Source organism: Macaca nemestrina, chromosome 4, assembly GCF_043159975.1.
Source record: "Macaca nemestrina isolate mMacNem1 chromosome 4, mMacNem.hap1, whole genome shotgun sequence".
Classification (NCBI taxonomy): Eukaryota; Metazoa; Chordata; class Mammalia; order Primates; family Cercopithecidae; genus Macaca; species Macaca nemestrina.
The window spans coordinates 182,230,062-182,246,015 of record NC_092128.1 but is presented as its reverse complement, the minus strand read 5'-3'; the positions used below and the strand labels follow the sequence as shown (position 1 = coordinate 182,246,015).

The window sequence follows — 15,954 nt, the reverse complement described above, 5'->3', positions numbered from 1 at the left end:
TATTTCAGTATCGATTGTATTATTCCATAGAGACAGTTAACATTGTGATATTTGAGAAGTTAACAGTTAAGTGTTCTGTGCTATGAAAGAAAAGTTAAGCTGAGCGCAGTGGCTCACGCCTATAATCTTAGCACTTTGGGAGGCTGAGGCAGGCGGATTGCTTGAGCTCAGGAGTTCGAGACCAGCCTGGGCAATATAGCAAGACCTTGTCTCTACCAAAAAGAAAAAAAAAAAGGAAAGCTATATAGACTTAGGTTATTTTGGTTTATGACGATTAGAAATCTTCTTTGCCGTTTTCCCTTTAGCATCATGTTGTAATCTTAGAAATTTTGTGTTATAAGCAATACTAATTAAAGTCTTCTTATCTTTTTAGATTAAGGCTCTACTGCCTTTTCAACTCATTTTTTGAGAGTGATAAAAAGTTACTGATTTTTAAAGACAAAGTTAATATGAGATATGACATTTAGCTCTTTTAAGTTCTTCATGGGTTTCCATAATAAAGACATTATCAGTAATATGCAAGGGAGTCTTAGTTAGCAGAATGGAAATGTGACCCCCCTTGCCCATCCCATAATACTATATGAGGTTTCGCAGTTTCTCTGTATGTTTTTATGGTGGCAAGTTATATTTTTGCATTCCTTTTGATTATTACCTTATTAATCTCCTTTATTTTTTATTTATTTATTTATCTATCTATTTATTTATTTATTTATTTGAGATGCAGTTTGACTCTGTCACCCAGGCTGGAGTGCAGTGGCATGATCTTGGCTCACTGCAACCTTTGCCTCCTGGGTTCAGGCAGTTCTCTAGACTCAGCCTCCCGAGTAGCTGTGATTAACAGGTGTGCGCCACCAGGCCTGGCTAATTTTTTTTGTATTTTCAGTAGAGACTGATCTTGAACTCTTGACCTCAAGTGATCCACCTGCCTTGGCCTCCAAAAGTGGTGGGATTACAGGTGCGAGCCACCACGCCCCAGCTGTAATCCCAGCACTTAGGGAGATTGAGGTGGGCCGATCACGAGGTCAGGAGATTGAGCCCATCCTGGCTAACATGGTGAAACCCCATCTCTACTTAAAAAAAAAAGAATACAAAAAATTAGCCAGACATGGTGGCGCCTGCCTGTAGTCCCAGCTAGTCGGGAGGTTGAGGCAGGAGGATGGCCTGAACCTGGGAGGCGGAGCTTGCAGTAAGCCGAAATGGCGGCACTACACTCTAGCCTGGGCAAAAAGAGTGAAACTCCATCTCAAAAAATTTCTGTACTTGAAGTAAGAATTGATGGGTACTAACTATGCTAAAAACATACCTAAGAAAGTAATTTGAGATTAGTGGGAGAGGCTTATGTCATGACCACCATCAATTTCACTGTTCTCCGAGGACTCTTGGGGCAGGGGGAGAGCTAAAGTTGTCTGTTGAAGGCTTAAAAAAGGTCTTACCTCCCTTATTTCCCCTTTCTTAAGACATAGAGAAGAAATTAAATCTCAGGGATTTTCTTGACATTGGAAATGACCCATAGTTGCTCTGTTCCTGTTAGAGACTCTGGGGAATAAGATTTTAGTGAAATATATCGAGTATAGTGAGGGGCATTAGTGTGGAAACAGCATAATAAAGTTTTACAGAAACATGTTTCCATGTTTCCACTTGCAGGAATTTCAGAGGCTGCTTTGAGGTTTTCGTAGTATTTAGTCCTCTACAGGAAGACTTCTGTTGGCTTTGAATCTTTTCTCTGACTTCTTGGTGACCATGTAGAGTATCTTTTTAAACTGGTTATTTTTCAAAAATGGGAATTCTGACCATTGTTAATGTATTTTGATTTGTACCCTAACGAAATTTTGTTTTCTGCTTTTATATGATTATATACTAAATAATTGAATTTGTAGGTGATGGAGAGGTAATTGAACAAATTATAAGCCTGCAAACCAATGATAATGATGAACGCAGCCCAGAATCGAGTATTCTTGATGGAATGATAAGACAGTTGCAGCAGCAGCAAGATCAGAGAATGGGAGCCGATCAGGATACTACTCCAAGAGGACTTTCAAATGGTGAAGAAACACCCCGGAGAGGTAATAGATAATGATAAATATTTTACCTGAATATGGCTGCATTGAAATTAAAGAGTAAATGAAGTCTTTGTCAGGTACATGCAATGTGAGAAACTTGGGTAAACATTGTATTTTTACAACTTAATTAGTAGTCTGAAGGTGGCTTTATGAGGTGTAAGGTGATGTAGTAACAAATGGGTATTTGAGTTTCAAGTACTGCTGAAGCCTTTTGTGCTGTAAATATACAGTATTTGCAAAATTGTATTAAATAGGAGCGAATAACAAATTGCTTTTTAAAATAAAAACATAGTTCTAGCTTTTCTTTGCTTTAACATTGGTAATTTTTGAAAAACTGTATTGGGTAGAGTATGATTTTTCTTATTGAATCAGAAAGTTTGAAAACTTAATGCGTTTTCAGTGTTGAGTCCTTAATAGTGCAGTGTAGAAGTAAATACAGAACAATCGCCAGTCTCCTCTAATTTCCGCTATTTACTTTGTTTCTAGTCCAGTGTGATTTAAAAGTTTCGTTATTCATTTAAAATAGTACTTTTTTCTCTTAGACTTACAGCATAAGACTTTATTTTTTTATTTTGGAAAGAAAGGTTGGAAGAAGGATACTATGAACACCCATATATTTTTTACCTAGATTCCTTATATTACTATACTTGCCTTAGCTTTTTTTGTGTGTATGTGTGCACACACACATTCCTCTATGTTTTTCTGAAGCGTTTGAGAGTAAGACTTGTGACACTTTATACGTTAATGCTTCATCTTGTATCATCCAAGAACTAGAGGTACTCTCTTACATAACCAATAATACAGCGATCACATTCAATAAGCTGAATATAATTGTTGATATAGCACTGCTATCTAATTTTGAGTCCTTACTTACACTTCCCAGTTGTCTCAATAACTTGTCCTTCCTCATGCCTGTTTTTAGAAAAATTTAGAATTTAATGAAGCCCTGCTCATTACATTTTAGGATTATGTATTTTATTTTATTTTATTTTATTTTTTTGAGACAGAGTCTCTCTGTGTCGCCCAGCCTGGAGTGCAGTGGCCGGATCTCAGCTCACTTGCAAGTTCCACCTCCCGGGTTTACGCCATTCTCCTGCCTCGGCCTCCCGAATAGCTGGGACTACAGGCGCCCGCCACCTCGCCTGGCTAGTTTTTTGTATTTTTTAGTAGAGACGGGGTTTCACCGTGTTAGCCAGGATGGTCTCGATCTCCTGACCTCGTGACCCGCCCGTCTCGGCCTCCAAAGTGCTGGGATTACAGGCTTGAGCCACTGCGCCCAACCTATGTCTTTTAATCCTGAAAAGTTTCCTCAGAGCACTGGTACTTTGGAAAGATTCGGGCCCGTTGTTTTCACAAGATTGCTCTCAATTTGGATTTGTCTGATTATTTCCTCATAATTGGATTCAGGTTAAACATTTAGACAGGAATACTGAATAGTTGATACTATGTCCTCAGTCTGTCATGGCAAGAGGCACAAGATACATAAACGCATTCTTCTGCACCTGCTGTATTGCCTGAACAATATATTCTAGAAATCCATATCAGTTCACAGAATTCAGAATTCTTCATCCTTTTTTTTTTTATTACAGGTTTGTACTCCTCCTCTGTGTGGAGTAACTAATCTTTGTAATCTCTTTATGGGCATTTAGGTTGTTTCTTATACTTTGCTGTTATAAGTGATGTGATAAATAGCTTTATGCATGTTTTCAAATTGTTGGAGAATAATGCTATGACTTGGGCAGTTAAGTTTGGAATTTATATTTCTCAATTCAAAAATGTTTCTTCAATGTATAGTATTTTAATATAAATGCTTGGTTTACTAGTGGGGCATTTAATGCCATTTGAAGTTGGTGAAGCATAGTGTGTTCTCTGATGCACATTGGTACATGTGTGATTGGTAAATACAGTGTGGTACATAGAAGAGTGCAGAAGTTGCATTCACTTGTGGATTTTTCCCTAGGCAAGAAGAGCTGGCATGGCTGGAGTACAGCTCTATAGCTTCCCACAAGTATCAATATAACCCTCGGGTTTTCTGTTGTGTTAGTAGCAGGAGCCCCTTCACCTTGTATTGTAAGAAAATAAGCACTTTGTCTGGGACTTCCTCCTCAGAGGCTGGTCTCTGTGGCTTCCAGCTCATGGGAGGTTGCTCAGCCTCCTATACCCACCTTAACAGCAGCCCCTCAGGCTCAGAGCTTCACTGTTGTCTTCATTGCCTCATCACCCACTTGCCCAGCTCTAGTTTAAGCACGGCTGGCATTAACCCATAACATTTTATTTGTTTGACTTTTTAATAACCATCTTGACAGCTACTTGCCTTGGTGGCTCAGATTATCTCTTGAGAATCATGAGTATCATGATTACTGTTGTAAGACCACCTTGATTTCAGATACCTGTCTTCAGTTCAAAAAGACATTTTTTTAGTGTGCAATTTTGAAGACGGCACAGTTTTTAGGAATGCATATATAATGTAAAATGTACATTTTATAATTTCTGAAAGTCTAGTAAAAATTGAAATTTAGGTTTAATAGTTAATGTTTGTTCAGTATTCTACATTTTGATCTTAGTCATGTTAAGATTTTGTCAGGCTGAGTGCGGTGACTCATGCCTTAATCCCAGCACTTTGGGAAGCCATGGTGGGAGGATTACTTGAGGCCAGGAGTTTGAGACTAGCCCGGGCAACATAGTGAGACCTTGTCTGTACAGAAAATTAATTTAAAAAAGATTTTTCTCACAAAGTGTTTTCAGTAGATACTTCTCTTAGTTCTTTATTTTTGGTGGGCATCTTAGGTGAACGTGTGCTTGTTACATGCTAAATGTATATTAGTTTAAAAGTGTATTGGAATCACTTCCTGATCATTTTTTCCTAGGTTTTAGAAGACTGAGCTTAGACATTCAGTCCCCTCCAAATATTGGTCTGCGTCGTAGTGGACAAGTTGAAGGTGTTCGTCAGATGCATCAAAATGCTCCACGCAGTCAGATTGCTACAGAACGTGACCTGCAGGCTTGGAAACGAAGAGTGGTTGTACCAGAGGTACCACTAGGCATATTTAGGTTTGTTTTAGGATATCTATTTATGATGTTTCTGTCTGTGAAAATATATTCATATGGTTATTTACACATTCTGTATTCCATTAATTGTGTAAATAATTGTATAAATATTTTAGTAATGAGTAGGAATCTTACTATTAAATTGTGGTAGGAAAATGTCAAAATTATTCTCTAATGTTTTTACTATGTTAAAGGTTTTCAGAGCCAGTCTCGTTTCGTTTCTTTTTTTTTTTTTTTTTTTTTTTTTGAGACGGAGTTTCGCTCTTGTTGCCCAGGCTGGAGTGCAGTGGCGTGATCTTGGCTCACTGCAACTTCCGCTTCCCGGGATCATGTGATTCCCTGCCTCAGCCTCCCGAGTAGCTGGGATTACAGGCTCCCACCACCACGCCCAGTTAATGTTTTATATTTTTAGTAGAGACAGTGTTTCACTATGTTCACCAGGCTGGTCTCGAACTCCTGACCTCAGGCGATCCGCCTGCCTCAGTCTCCCAAAGTGCTGGGATTATAGGTGTGAGCCGCCGCGCCTGGCTTTGTCCTTTTTTATCCATACACACACACAAACCCACTTTTGTCCTTTCAGTATTATTTTGAAAGAAATCCTAGATGTAATATTATTTTTGTCCGTAAGCATATTAGTGTGTATTTCTAAAAGGTAAGAAATTTAAAAATGTATAAAATAATGCCGTTACCATACTTTATAAAAACCATACCTTGGTTTCTCAGTATAACCAAATATCCAGGCTGTGTTCCAGTTGTTTCAGGTGTCATAAATGTTTTCAGTTTTTTGCAAGACTGCTTCATAAATGATAATTCTATTAGAAGGCACACATAAATAGCCTCTTTTTGTGATGTTAGCAGCTATCAATGCTTAATGTGTAGATCATTAATTTATTAGCTGTTATAAAATCATGATTTTTAACTCTGTGAAAACTTCTTCATTTATTATCTAGGACACTTCTAAAAAAGAAATCTACCCAAGTATACTTAATTATCCAGTAGCAAAGTTTGTATAGGAAAGGCAGAGTAGATGCTTCTTTCGCTTTAAAATAAAGATTTATTCCTTTTCATTATTCAGCAACGACCAGTTTGTATGTGTGTGTGTGTTTTAATGTATAAATCAAATAGCTGGGGTTTAACTTACTTCTGTTATTCTTTATTGATGTTTAAATCATCTGTTTTCTAGCTATGAGGAGCCTCTTTTCAAGGCTCCCTATCCTTTGAAAATGACTAGTAGTTTTCCATAGCATCCTTACTATGAGACAGGGGAAGGTATTATAGTTCATCTTGTAAATTTTTTGACCTATATCTGAAATTAGTCTTTTAAGCAGCCCTATTTTCTTTGAGACAGAGTTGCTTTCGTTGTCCAGGCTGGAGTGCAATGGCACGATCTCGGTTCACCACAACCTCTGCCTCTGGGTTCAAGTGATTCTCCTGCCTCAGCCTCCCAAGTAGCTGGGACTACAGGCATGCGCCACCATGCCTGGCTAATTTTGTATTTTTAGTAGAGATGGGGTTTCTCCATGTTGGTCAGGCTGGTCTCGCACTCCCAACCTCAGGTGATCTGCCTGCCTTGGCCTCCCAAAGTGCTGGGATTACAGGTGTGAGCCACCACGCCCAGCCTAAGAAATGATATTTTATATTGCTTCTAGGCCTTTTGGCTAAGATCAAGTGTAGAAATGATATTTTGTAATTATAATATGGACAGTAGTTTGGTGCTGAGTTGTAATGTACTGATTTGAGTTATTGAAATGGAAGCAGCAAATACTTTTTTCAGTGATATCTAAAATGTTTCAGTATTTTCTCATATTTGTGTCTCATAATAACTTAATAGCTTGAAGATAATTTTATAAATTTATCTTTGTGTTTTTATATGTTTAACCAGAAGAGTTTCAGTGAATGCTGGAGTGGTATTAGATAGTACTTATATATTGTTCTGTGAATTTGGGAAGGACTAGAAAACAGTGAAAAGCAAAATGTGGAACTGTGATGAGAAATACAGAAAATCAATGTGTATATAGTATGCTATAATAAAGTTTTAAATTGGCATCTAAGTCTTATGGTCATCAGGACCAAAACTGTCATTTTGGGATGCTTTTTATCAAAACCAAGGGAAGCAAACAGGTGTCGAGAGAAAGACTTGAAAAATTAGTTTCTTAAACACACAAGCATTTATTTTCTTATCTGAAGGAAGACTAGAAATAATCTAAGGCTGGAATAGTGGTTCCACAGTTAATCAGAAACTGAGACTCCTGTATTTCTTATCTCCATCATGGAGCTTGGCTTCTAGTCTTTTTTTTTTTGAGACAGAGTTTCACTTTTGTCACCCAGGCCGGAGTGCAATGGCATGATCTCGGCTCACTGCAACCTCTGCCTCCTGGGCGCAAGCGATTCTCTTGCCTCAGCCTCCAGAGTAGCTGGGACTACAGTCATGGGTCACCACACCCGGCTAATTTTGTATTTTCAGTAGAGATGGGGTTTCACCACGTTGGCCAGGCTGGTCTCAAACTCCTGACTTAAGGTGATACACCTGCCTTGGCCTCCCAAAGTTCTGGGATTACAGGCATGAACCACTGCATGCAGCGTTGGCTTCTAGTCTTAAGGTCACTGCATAGTCCAAGATAGCTGCTGAAGCTGTAGCCGTTACCTATCTGTATTTGTGATGTAGGTTGAGATTTAGAACAAAAGAAGAAAGATGTTTATATGTCAGAAAGGACGTTTCTAGTCAAGGAAACTTGCTTTAAGTACCCACGTGGCATTTCTGCTTATAACTCATTGACCAGAATGTTGTCACTCGACCATACTAAGCTAAGGAGGACAGTAGGTAACACAGTGTCTATTTAAAGCAGCAAAGAGCCTGGATAAAAATTGGGATTGTGTTTCTAAGGAAGAAAAGGAGAATGGCAGCTAGCTCTCTGCCATAATATAATTTTCATAAAAAAGAACATAGCTTTTTCTAGCATTTTCTTCTAAAGTAAAGCTCACGTGAGATTTTATAAAGGCGATACTTGATTGAGATGTGGTGATCATTGCCCATGGCAACAGTTCCAATAGTGGAAACAAGGGTGAATTTTGCATAACTGTATGTTAGGATATCATTTGATAAGGATCAAGAGTATTTAAAAATTTGATTTCTGACTATAAAAGTTTGTGTCTGTTGTGAAAAATTTAGGTAATAGATATAAAAGCATAAAGGTAAAAGACAGCTGTGCAGAGCTATGAGCATATAATGTTGCTTACCAGTAAAATAATTCTTTTTGTGCCTGGGATTCAGGCACGTAGGTTTTTGTTTTTGTTTTTTGTTTTTTTTTGAGATGGAGTTCTGCTTTTGTTGCCTGGGCTGGAGTGTAATGGCGCAATCCTGGCTCACTGCAACCTCCATCTCCCGGGTTCAAGCGATTCTCCTGCCTCAGCCTCCAGAGTAGCTGGCATGCCCAGCTAATTTTTTGTATTTTTGGTAGAGACGGGGTTTCACCATGTTGGCCAGGCTGGTCGTGAACTCCTGACCTCAGGTGATCCACGCGCCTCGGCCTCCCAAAGTGCCAGGATTACAGGCGTGGGCCACTGTGTTTGGCCATATAAAGATTCTTTTAGGCCAGTCTGTGGGCTTTAGTGCGTGCTGTGGGCTGTGTGAGTGTGGGCTGTCAGGCGTACTTAGAGAAAAATTCAATTTTCTTAAAAATCAGTTTTTGTCCTACAGCATTCACTCTTACACTCTGTCGAGTGTCTAGTTATATCTTGGAGCATGGCCAAGATTTCAGTATTAAACCTTTTTCCTTTGAGTTGTTAAAGTAAACAAAAACATAAAAGCCACGTGCTTTTAATAATGTTCCAGTTGGAGAAAAGGGACAATCAGTCTTTTCCAGAGAAGAAAAATGATTTTTAGTACCTTCTTCTTGGTGGCAGGTCCTTTGCTTTGAAATTGGTCACAATAACGTAATCTTTTTGTTGTATCATGTGAGTGAAATACAGGTGATTAGAAAAACCGGTAACATTGTAATTCTTGTTTTCTATAAATTATCAAGCGTAGCTTGAATAAATGTGGAGAAGGCAGACTCTGTGCTTATTTTTTCTTTAGAGAAAGGAATTGCAATCTTGGAAAATCATGAAGATGTTTTGAAAAGCTATTATGGGAGATACTGTTTGAATTGGTCCTAATAGGACCAGTCAGAAAACAAATTAATGAGTATTTTTGCCTCAAATATGAAAAATAGGTCCTTCTAACGGCCTCTGAGATTTTATTTATATTAATATAAATTTTTAACAAGTTTTGTTTTAACTTTAGAGATTTTGTGTATTTTTAAAGTATATAAACTTATGATTTATAGAATCAAACTGGTTTTTGTTCTTTATATCCTTTAGTTATCCATCAGTTCAGTAGTTAATATAACTGGGTATTTAAATTTGTAGGAAGCTGGAAGACTTCCGATTAGAGAAAGGTGAAGAGGAAAGAAATCTTTATATAATAGGAAGAAAAAGAAAGACACTTCAGCTCTCACATAAGGTAACCTAAATTCTGTTTTCTTAGCAAATTAGAAATTAAATTGAAATTTAGAGTTTTCTTTTTGATTTATAAAACTCAGTAACTTTCATCTGAAGTGGAGTGTTTCTTGCTTAAGGTTTTCTGTTTGGGATTTAAAATAGTAGACTTAAGGTTATACAGCTGTTGGAAAGGAGCAGTTTGAAAACTTGAGAAAAAATGCCTAGTGCCTAACAATGGTATTGAGTTCTTAGTTACTAAATTATTTGATTCTGAATTTTCGTTTGGTTCTTTTTTTTTAGGGCTCTCAGTTTTCTACTAAAATTCTCATTGTTTTAATTACTTGGAAATCAGCCATAGCTATTTTAAAAACAGAGGTCTGGTAATTTCATTTTTTCCAATGTCTTGCTTCTCTGTGGACCATTTTCCATTGCCTATTGATTTTCTTTTTTATCATCATGTTTTTGTTTCTTTTTTGATTGTTAAATGTTAGAAAAGATTTGAAGCACAGGATGGCTTTGTCCCCAGAGAAGATTTACATTGGCTTCTGGCAGCCTTCTAGGGCCACTCTCAAGCCTATATTGCCTTAACCAAACAAGAATGGGCTTCAGTTCCTTGGGATTATTGTTCTGTCTGTAGTTTACCTACAGATCTAGCCTGTAGCCCTTTGGGCTAACAGCCAAAGCCTGGGGGATTTCCCTACATATAGGAGGCTATGAATTGCAAATTTATTAACCTAACTCATGAGTTAGTCTGTGTTTTTTGCTAAACCTTCCAGCTTCCTCTTCTAGAATGAAATTCTAGGGTTAAAAAATATGTATATATACACACACATATATGTCTTCTTTTTTTGATCTTGGTTCTGTGATTCTTCATAACCTTTTAAGGCATATAGTGCCTTTAAACAGATTTGTTAAAAAATATGTTTTACCAGATTTTCTAGTTTTTCTTAGTGAAAGTTTGGCCCACCTACGTGTTAACCTATTATCACTCATGAAATTCATTAATAGGAATGTTTGCCAAAATCAGTACTGACAAATTCCGTTCATTTTAAGATCAACCAGTAATAATGTTGAAATTCTAAAACTGACCAATGCTCATTAGACAGATGCCCACTCATGTGAAAACTTATTTGTGCATAAATTTAAGGGATATGTGCTCTCATTGGGTAGTCTCATCTGCCTTTGGTGGTTGGGGAATGGCATGCCTTTTAAAAAAACTAAAACCAGTATAGTTATTTTATTTGGCTGATTTTGAATGATTATTCTGTTTTGATAAAAATATATTTAAAACATTTAGGTCATTTAGGCTGATTCCATGTCCTATGCTATTGTGAATAGTGCTTTAGTGAACATAGATGTGTATATGTTATTATGGTAGAATGAGTTATATTCCTTTGGGTATATACCCAGTAATGGGATTATTTGGTTGAATGGTAATTCTGAGTTCTTTGAGAGAGATCATCAAACTGCTTTCCACAGTGGTTGAATTAAGTTACAGTCTCACTAGCAGTGTATAATCATTCTCTTTTCTCTGCAACTTCATCAGCATCTGCTATTTTTTGATGCTCTCCACCCCCCAGGTTTTTTTTTTTTTTTTTTTCTTTTTTTGCGGGGAGGTAGGGTCTCACTCTTGCCCAGGCTGGAGTGTAGTGGTGCAATCATGGCTCACTCACTGCAGCCTCAACCTCCTGGGCTTGAGTGATCCTCCCACCTCAGCCTCCCTAGTAGCTGGGACTATAGGTGTGTACCACCATGCCCAGCTAATTTTTTGTTTTTTGTTTTTGTTGTTGTTTTTTAGGGGCAGGGGTTTCTCCACGTTGCCTGGGTAGGTCTCGAACTTCTGGGCTCAAGCGATTTGCCTGCCTTGTCCTCTCAAAGTGCTGGGATTACAGGTGTGAGCCCCCACGTCTGGCCTTGACTTTTAAATAATAGCCATTCTGACTAGTGGGAGATGGTATCTCATTGTGGTTTTGATTTACATTTCTCTAATGATTAGAATGTTGAGCGTTTTTTCTTTACACCTATGTATATAGATAGTGAGACGTTCCTTGAGAAGTTGCTTACTGCATCATAATGTATGAATATATATTTTTCATTTCTGAGATGTATACTTTTAAGGTGACACCCTTTCAGATTATTGTTATTTTCCCTTATTCTTGGTAAACCAGTTAACTTATAGCATAGTTTGGAAAATGCCCATCTAATGTGCATTTTCTCATGTTTTCTAAGGACCTTAAAAGTAAAATTACTAAGCTTGAGTTAAAACTGTACGGCAGAAATACTACCTTCTTTTTAAGGTTTTCGTTTTTTTCTTTTTGCTTTAAATCCTTTTGGAAACTTGATAGAATTCCCATTTTGTTGATATTGTCCTTATTTAGGTGTTGATTTTCATTCGCATGTTTTTCTGTGTTTCAGTCAGATTCAGTGGTTTTGGCATCACAGTCTAGACAAAGGACATGTAGGCGTAAATATCCAAATTATGGTAGAAGAAATCGTAGCTGGCACGAGTTATCTTCTGGAAATGAGTCTTCAAGCTCCGTAAGACATGTAAGTGGAAAACTTTAAAATGTTATAATCTTAAATGAATTTGTCTTAGTTCTTTACTTTGAATGAATATACCCCAAATTTATATGAAAATATAGCATTCTGCAGAGATTAATATGAAATTTCACATTTTGAATGTTAATAAAAACTTTTAATGGCTAAGATAGTCACACACACCGTACACTTGTGCAATCCAGTGGTTTTACATGTTGAGCATCCCAACTCAGAAATTCGAAATGCACCAAAATCTGAAACTTTATATAAACTTGATGTTCTAGTGTGCATTTCAGATTTTGGATTTTTGCATTTGGCATGTTCAACCTGTAAGTGCAAATGCAAATTTTCCAAAATCTGAAAAAATACAAAATCTGAAACAATTCTATTCCCAAGCGTTCTGGATAAGGGGTATATAGCCTGTAGTATATTGACAGAGTTGGGCCATCGTCACCCCTGTTAAATTTTTAAAACATTTCATCATCCCTAAAAGAAATTCTATTCCCATTTGCAGTCACTTGCCAGTCCCTCCCTCTCCCCCAGCCCCTCACAATCACTGATATATTTTCTTTTTCTGCATTTGCCTGTTGTGGACATTTTATATGAATGGGACTTTTTTTTTTTTTTTTGGAGACGAAGTCTCGCTCTCTCGCCAGGCTGGAGTGCAGTGGCATAATCTCGGCTCACTGCAACCTCCACCTCCCGGGTTCAAGCGATTCTTCTGCCTCAGCCTCCCGAGTAGCTGGGACTACAGGTGAGTGGTGGCCCAGCTAATTTTTGTATTTTTAGTAGAGAAGGGGTTTTCACCATGTTGGCTAGGATGGTCTGGATCTCTTGACCTCATGATCTGCTCGCCTTGGCCTCCCAGAGTGCTGAGATTACAGACGTGAGCCACCATGCCTGGCCGGATGGGCTCTTAAAATACGATTTTGTGACTGGCTTCTTTGACATTGCATAATGTTTTCTCTAATGATTAGTAGGTTGAGCATTTGTGATCAATACTTCATTCTTTTTTTTATTTTTTATTGCCTAGCAATTCTCTCATTGGATGTACCACATTTTGTTTATCCATTTATCAGTTGATGGACATTTGTATTGTTTCCACTTTTTGGCTGTTATGAATAGTGCTGCTTATCAACATTCATGACAGGTTTTTGTTTAGACATGCATTTTCATTTCTTTTGGGTCATGCTGGGAGATGGTATGCTGAGTCATATGGCAAGTCTTACATTTTAACTTTTTGAGGACCTGCCAGACTCATTCAGATTGGCTCTACCATTTTATATTCCCATCAGAAATATGAGAGTTCCAGTTTATCTACATCCTCACCAATGATTGTTATTATTCCATTTTATTTATGTTATCTTAATGGCGTGAAGTGTAGTATCTCTTGGTTTCAGTTTGCATTTCCCTAATGACCAGTAATGTTGAACATGTTTGATGCTTATTCAGATCTTTTGCTTATTTTTCACTTTTTTTTGGGGGGGTCTTTTTATTGCTGTAAGAATTCTTTATGTATTCTGGATACAGTCTTTTATGGCTTGTAGATATATGACTTGTAGAAATTTTATTCCATTCTGTGGGTTGTCTTTTCACTTCTTTGGTGGTGTCTTTTGAAGGATGAAAGTTTTAAATATCGATGACATTCATTTTATTTTTTCCTTACTGGCTTGTTCTTTTGCTGTTGTGTCTAAGTCTTTCTTTAATGCCTTTGATTGATTTTTAATAATCATGTAAGCTGTTGGTCTTCATTTTGATTTGTTTGAGGAAGAAACCAATTTTTTTTGGTAAAGAATATTTAATAGGCTGGGCGCGGTGGCTCCTGCCTGTAATCCCAGCACTTTGGGAGGCTATGGTGGGCAGATCACTCCTGAGGTCAGGAGTTCAAGACCAGCCTGGCTAACCTGGTGAAACCCTGTCTCTACTAAAAATACAAAATTTAGTCGGATGTGGTGGTAGGTGCATGTGATCCCAGCTACTTGGGAGGCTGAGGCAAGAGAATCGCTTGAACCCGGGAGGCGGATGTTGCAGTGAGCCAAGATCGCGCCACTGCACTCCAGCCTGAATGACAGAGTGAGACTCTTGTCTCAAAAAAAAAAAAAAAAGAGTATTTAATATTACAGTGTTAAAATTTCCTGATTGAGTAATGTTGTAAGGAATAAAGTGTTATGTATGACTGAAAAGTTCATTTAATTGTCTTATGATGCAGTAGGTTAATAGTTAAGCATGGGGTTTGAGTTTAAATCTAAATTTTTTTTTTTTTTTTGAGACAGAGTCTTGCTCTGTCGCCAAGGCTGGAGTGCAGTGGTGTGATCTCGGCTCACTGCAAGCTCTGCCTCCCAGGTTCAAGTGATTCTCCTGCCTCAGCCTCCCAAATAGCTGGGACTGCAGGTGCCTGCCACCACGCCCGGCTAATTTTTTTTTTTTTTTTTTGGTATTTTTTTTTAGTAGAGATGGGGTTTCACCATGTTAGCCAGGATGGTCTCAATCTCCTGACCTCATGATCCACCAGCCGCGGCCTCCCAAAGTGCTGGAATTACAGGCATGAGCCACCGCGCCCGGCCTAAATCCAAATTCTTTTACTTTGGCACTTTGCTTTGCTTTTCTGTGCCCCTGCCTATGTGATATGTACCTCAGAGGTGCAGCAATATGTACCTCAGGTGTGGTGAGAATTAATCAATAATGTCAAGTGTTTAAAATAGTACCCATTACACAATAATGTTAGCTATGATTATGATTAAAACCATCTGTTTAAACTATTTTTATTTTTTTGAGACAGGATCTTGCTCTGTTGCCTAGGCTGTAGTACATGGTGCAATCATGGCTCACTGTAGCCTCAAACTCCTGGGCTCAAGCTATCCTCCTCCTTCAGCCTCTGGAGTAGCTGGGATTAACAGGCACCAGCCACCCTGCCTGGCTAAACTATTATATTATGTAATGAGAATGTTTTTACATTTTTTTTTTTTTTGAGATGGGGTCTTGCTCTGTACCTCAGGATATAAATATGAGTAGGAAACAGTTATTTTATTATCTGTCATTTTTATATTGGTTGACCTTTTTCTTTTTCTGCATATGTATTTCTTCCAAAGGTTCTATATGTAACTTCCATTGTATGACGTAAGCAATTGGATAGTCAGGTTATATCATGGTTTGGAATAAAGGATTATATATAGACTTTGCCTTTGGGAGGAAGGTATAGTTTCCTAGTCTGGAAATAACTGTTTTACCATGCAGCTCTGTTCCAACCTCTCCCCCTCAAGTACCTTGAATTTGCCTAACATAATAGACATGGGATGGTTTCCTTTGGGAAAACTGTTACATGTAAGGTCATTCTAGATAGTCTAGGGTGGTATGTAGTGGCGTTATCATTATTGACATGGAAATACGTGAATTATCATCAAGGATATACAAAATCCTAGAATCAATATGTAAAAAGTGCTATAAAAGGGCTAAACATTAATGCATTTTATTATGCCTCGGAGGCACTATTGTAAATGTTTTATGCGTTATCTAATTTCATCATTCCAACAAGTAGGAATTAAGGCACTCTTATAATCTCTTTTAAAAATGAGGAAACTGAGGTACAGGTATGGAGGTTCAGTAACTTTCCCACATTTATATAAAAAGTTAGCAGCATGGTTTTAATCATAATCATAGCTAACATGCTTAGCATAGAAAAGCTAAGCAAAGTGCCAAAGTAAAAGAATTTGGATTTAGGCTGGGTGTGGTGGCTCATACCTATAATCCCAGCACTTTGGGAGGCCGAGGCGGGTGGATTACGAGGTCAGGAGATTGAGACCATCCTGGCTAACATGGTGAAACCCCGTCT

The 15,954-nt window shown here is 37.9% G+C and overlaps 1 protein-coding gene across 4 annotated transcripts in view; it reads left to right on the top strand.

Moving 5' to 3' along the window:
* LOC105472625 (bromodomain and WD repeat domain containing 1) overlaps positions 1-15,954 on the top strand; it is a 132,986-nt gene that overhangs the window by 53,782 nt on the left and 63,250 nt on the right. For all 4 annotated transcript variants that reach the window (XM_011726051.2, XM_071095725.1, XM_071095724.1 and 1 more), the window contains 4 exons: positions 1,878-2,063; positions 4,928-5,111; positions 9,516-9,609; positions 12,003-12,134. In XM_011726051.2, coding sequence (XP_011724353.2) covers positions 1,878-2,063; positions 4,928-5,111; positions 9,516-9,609; positions 12,003-12,134 — 596 coding nt within the window. The remainder of the gene's footprint in view (positions 1-1,877; positions 2,064-4,927; positions 5,112-9,515; positions 9,610-12,002; positions 12,135-15,954) is intronic.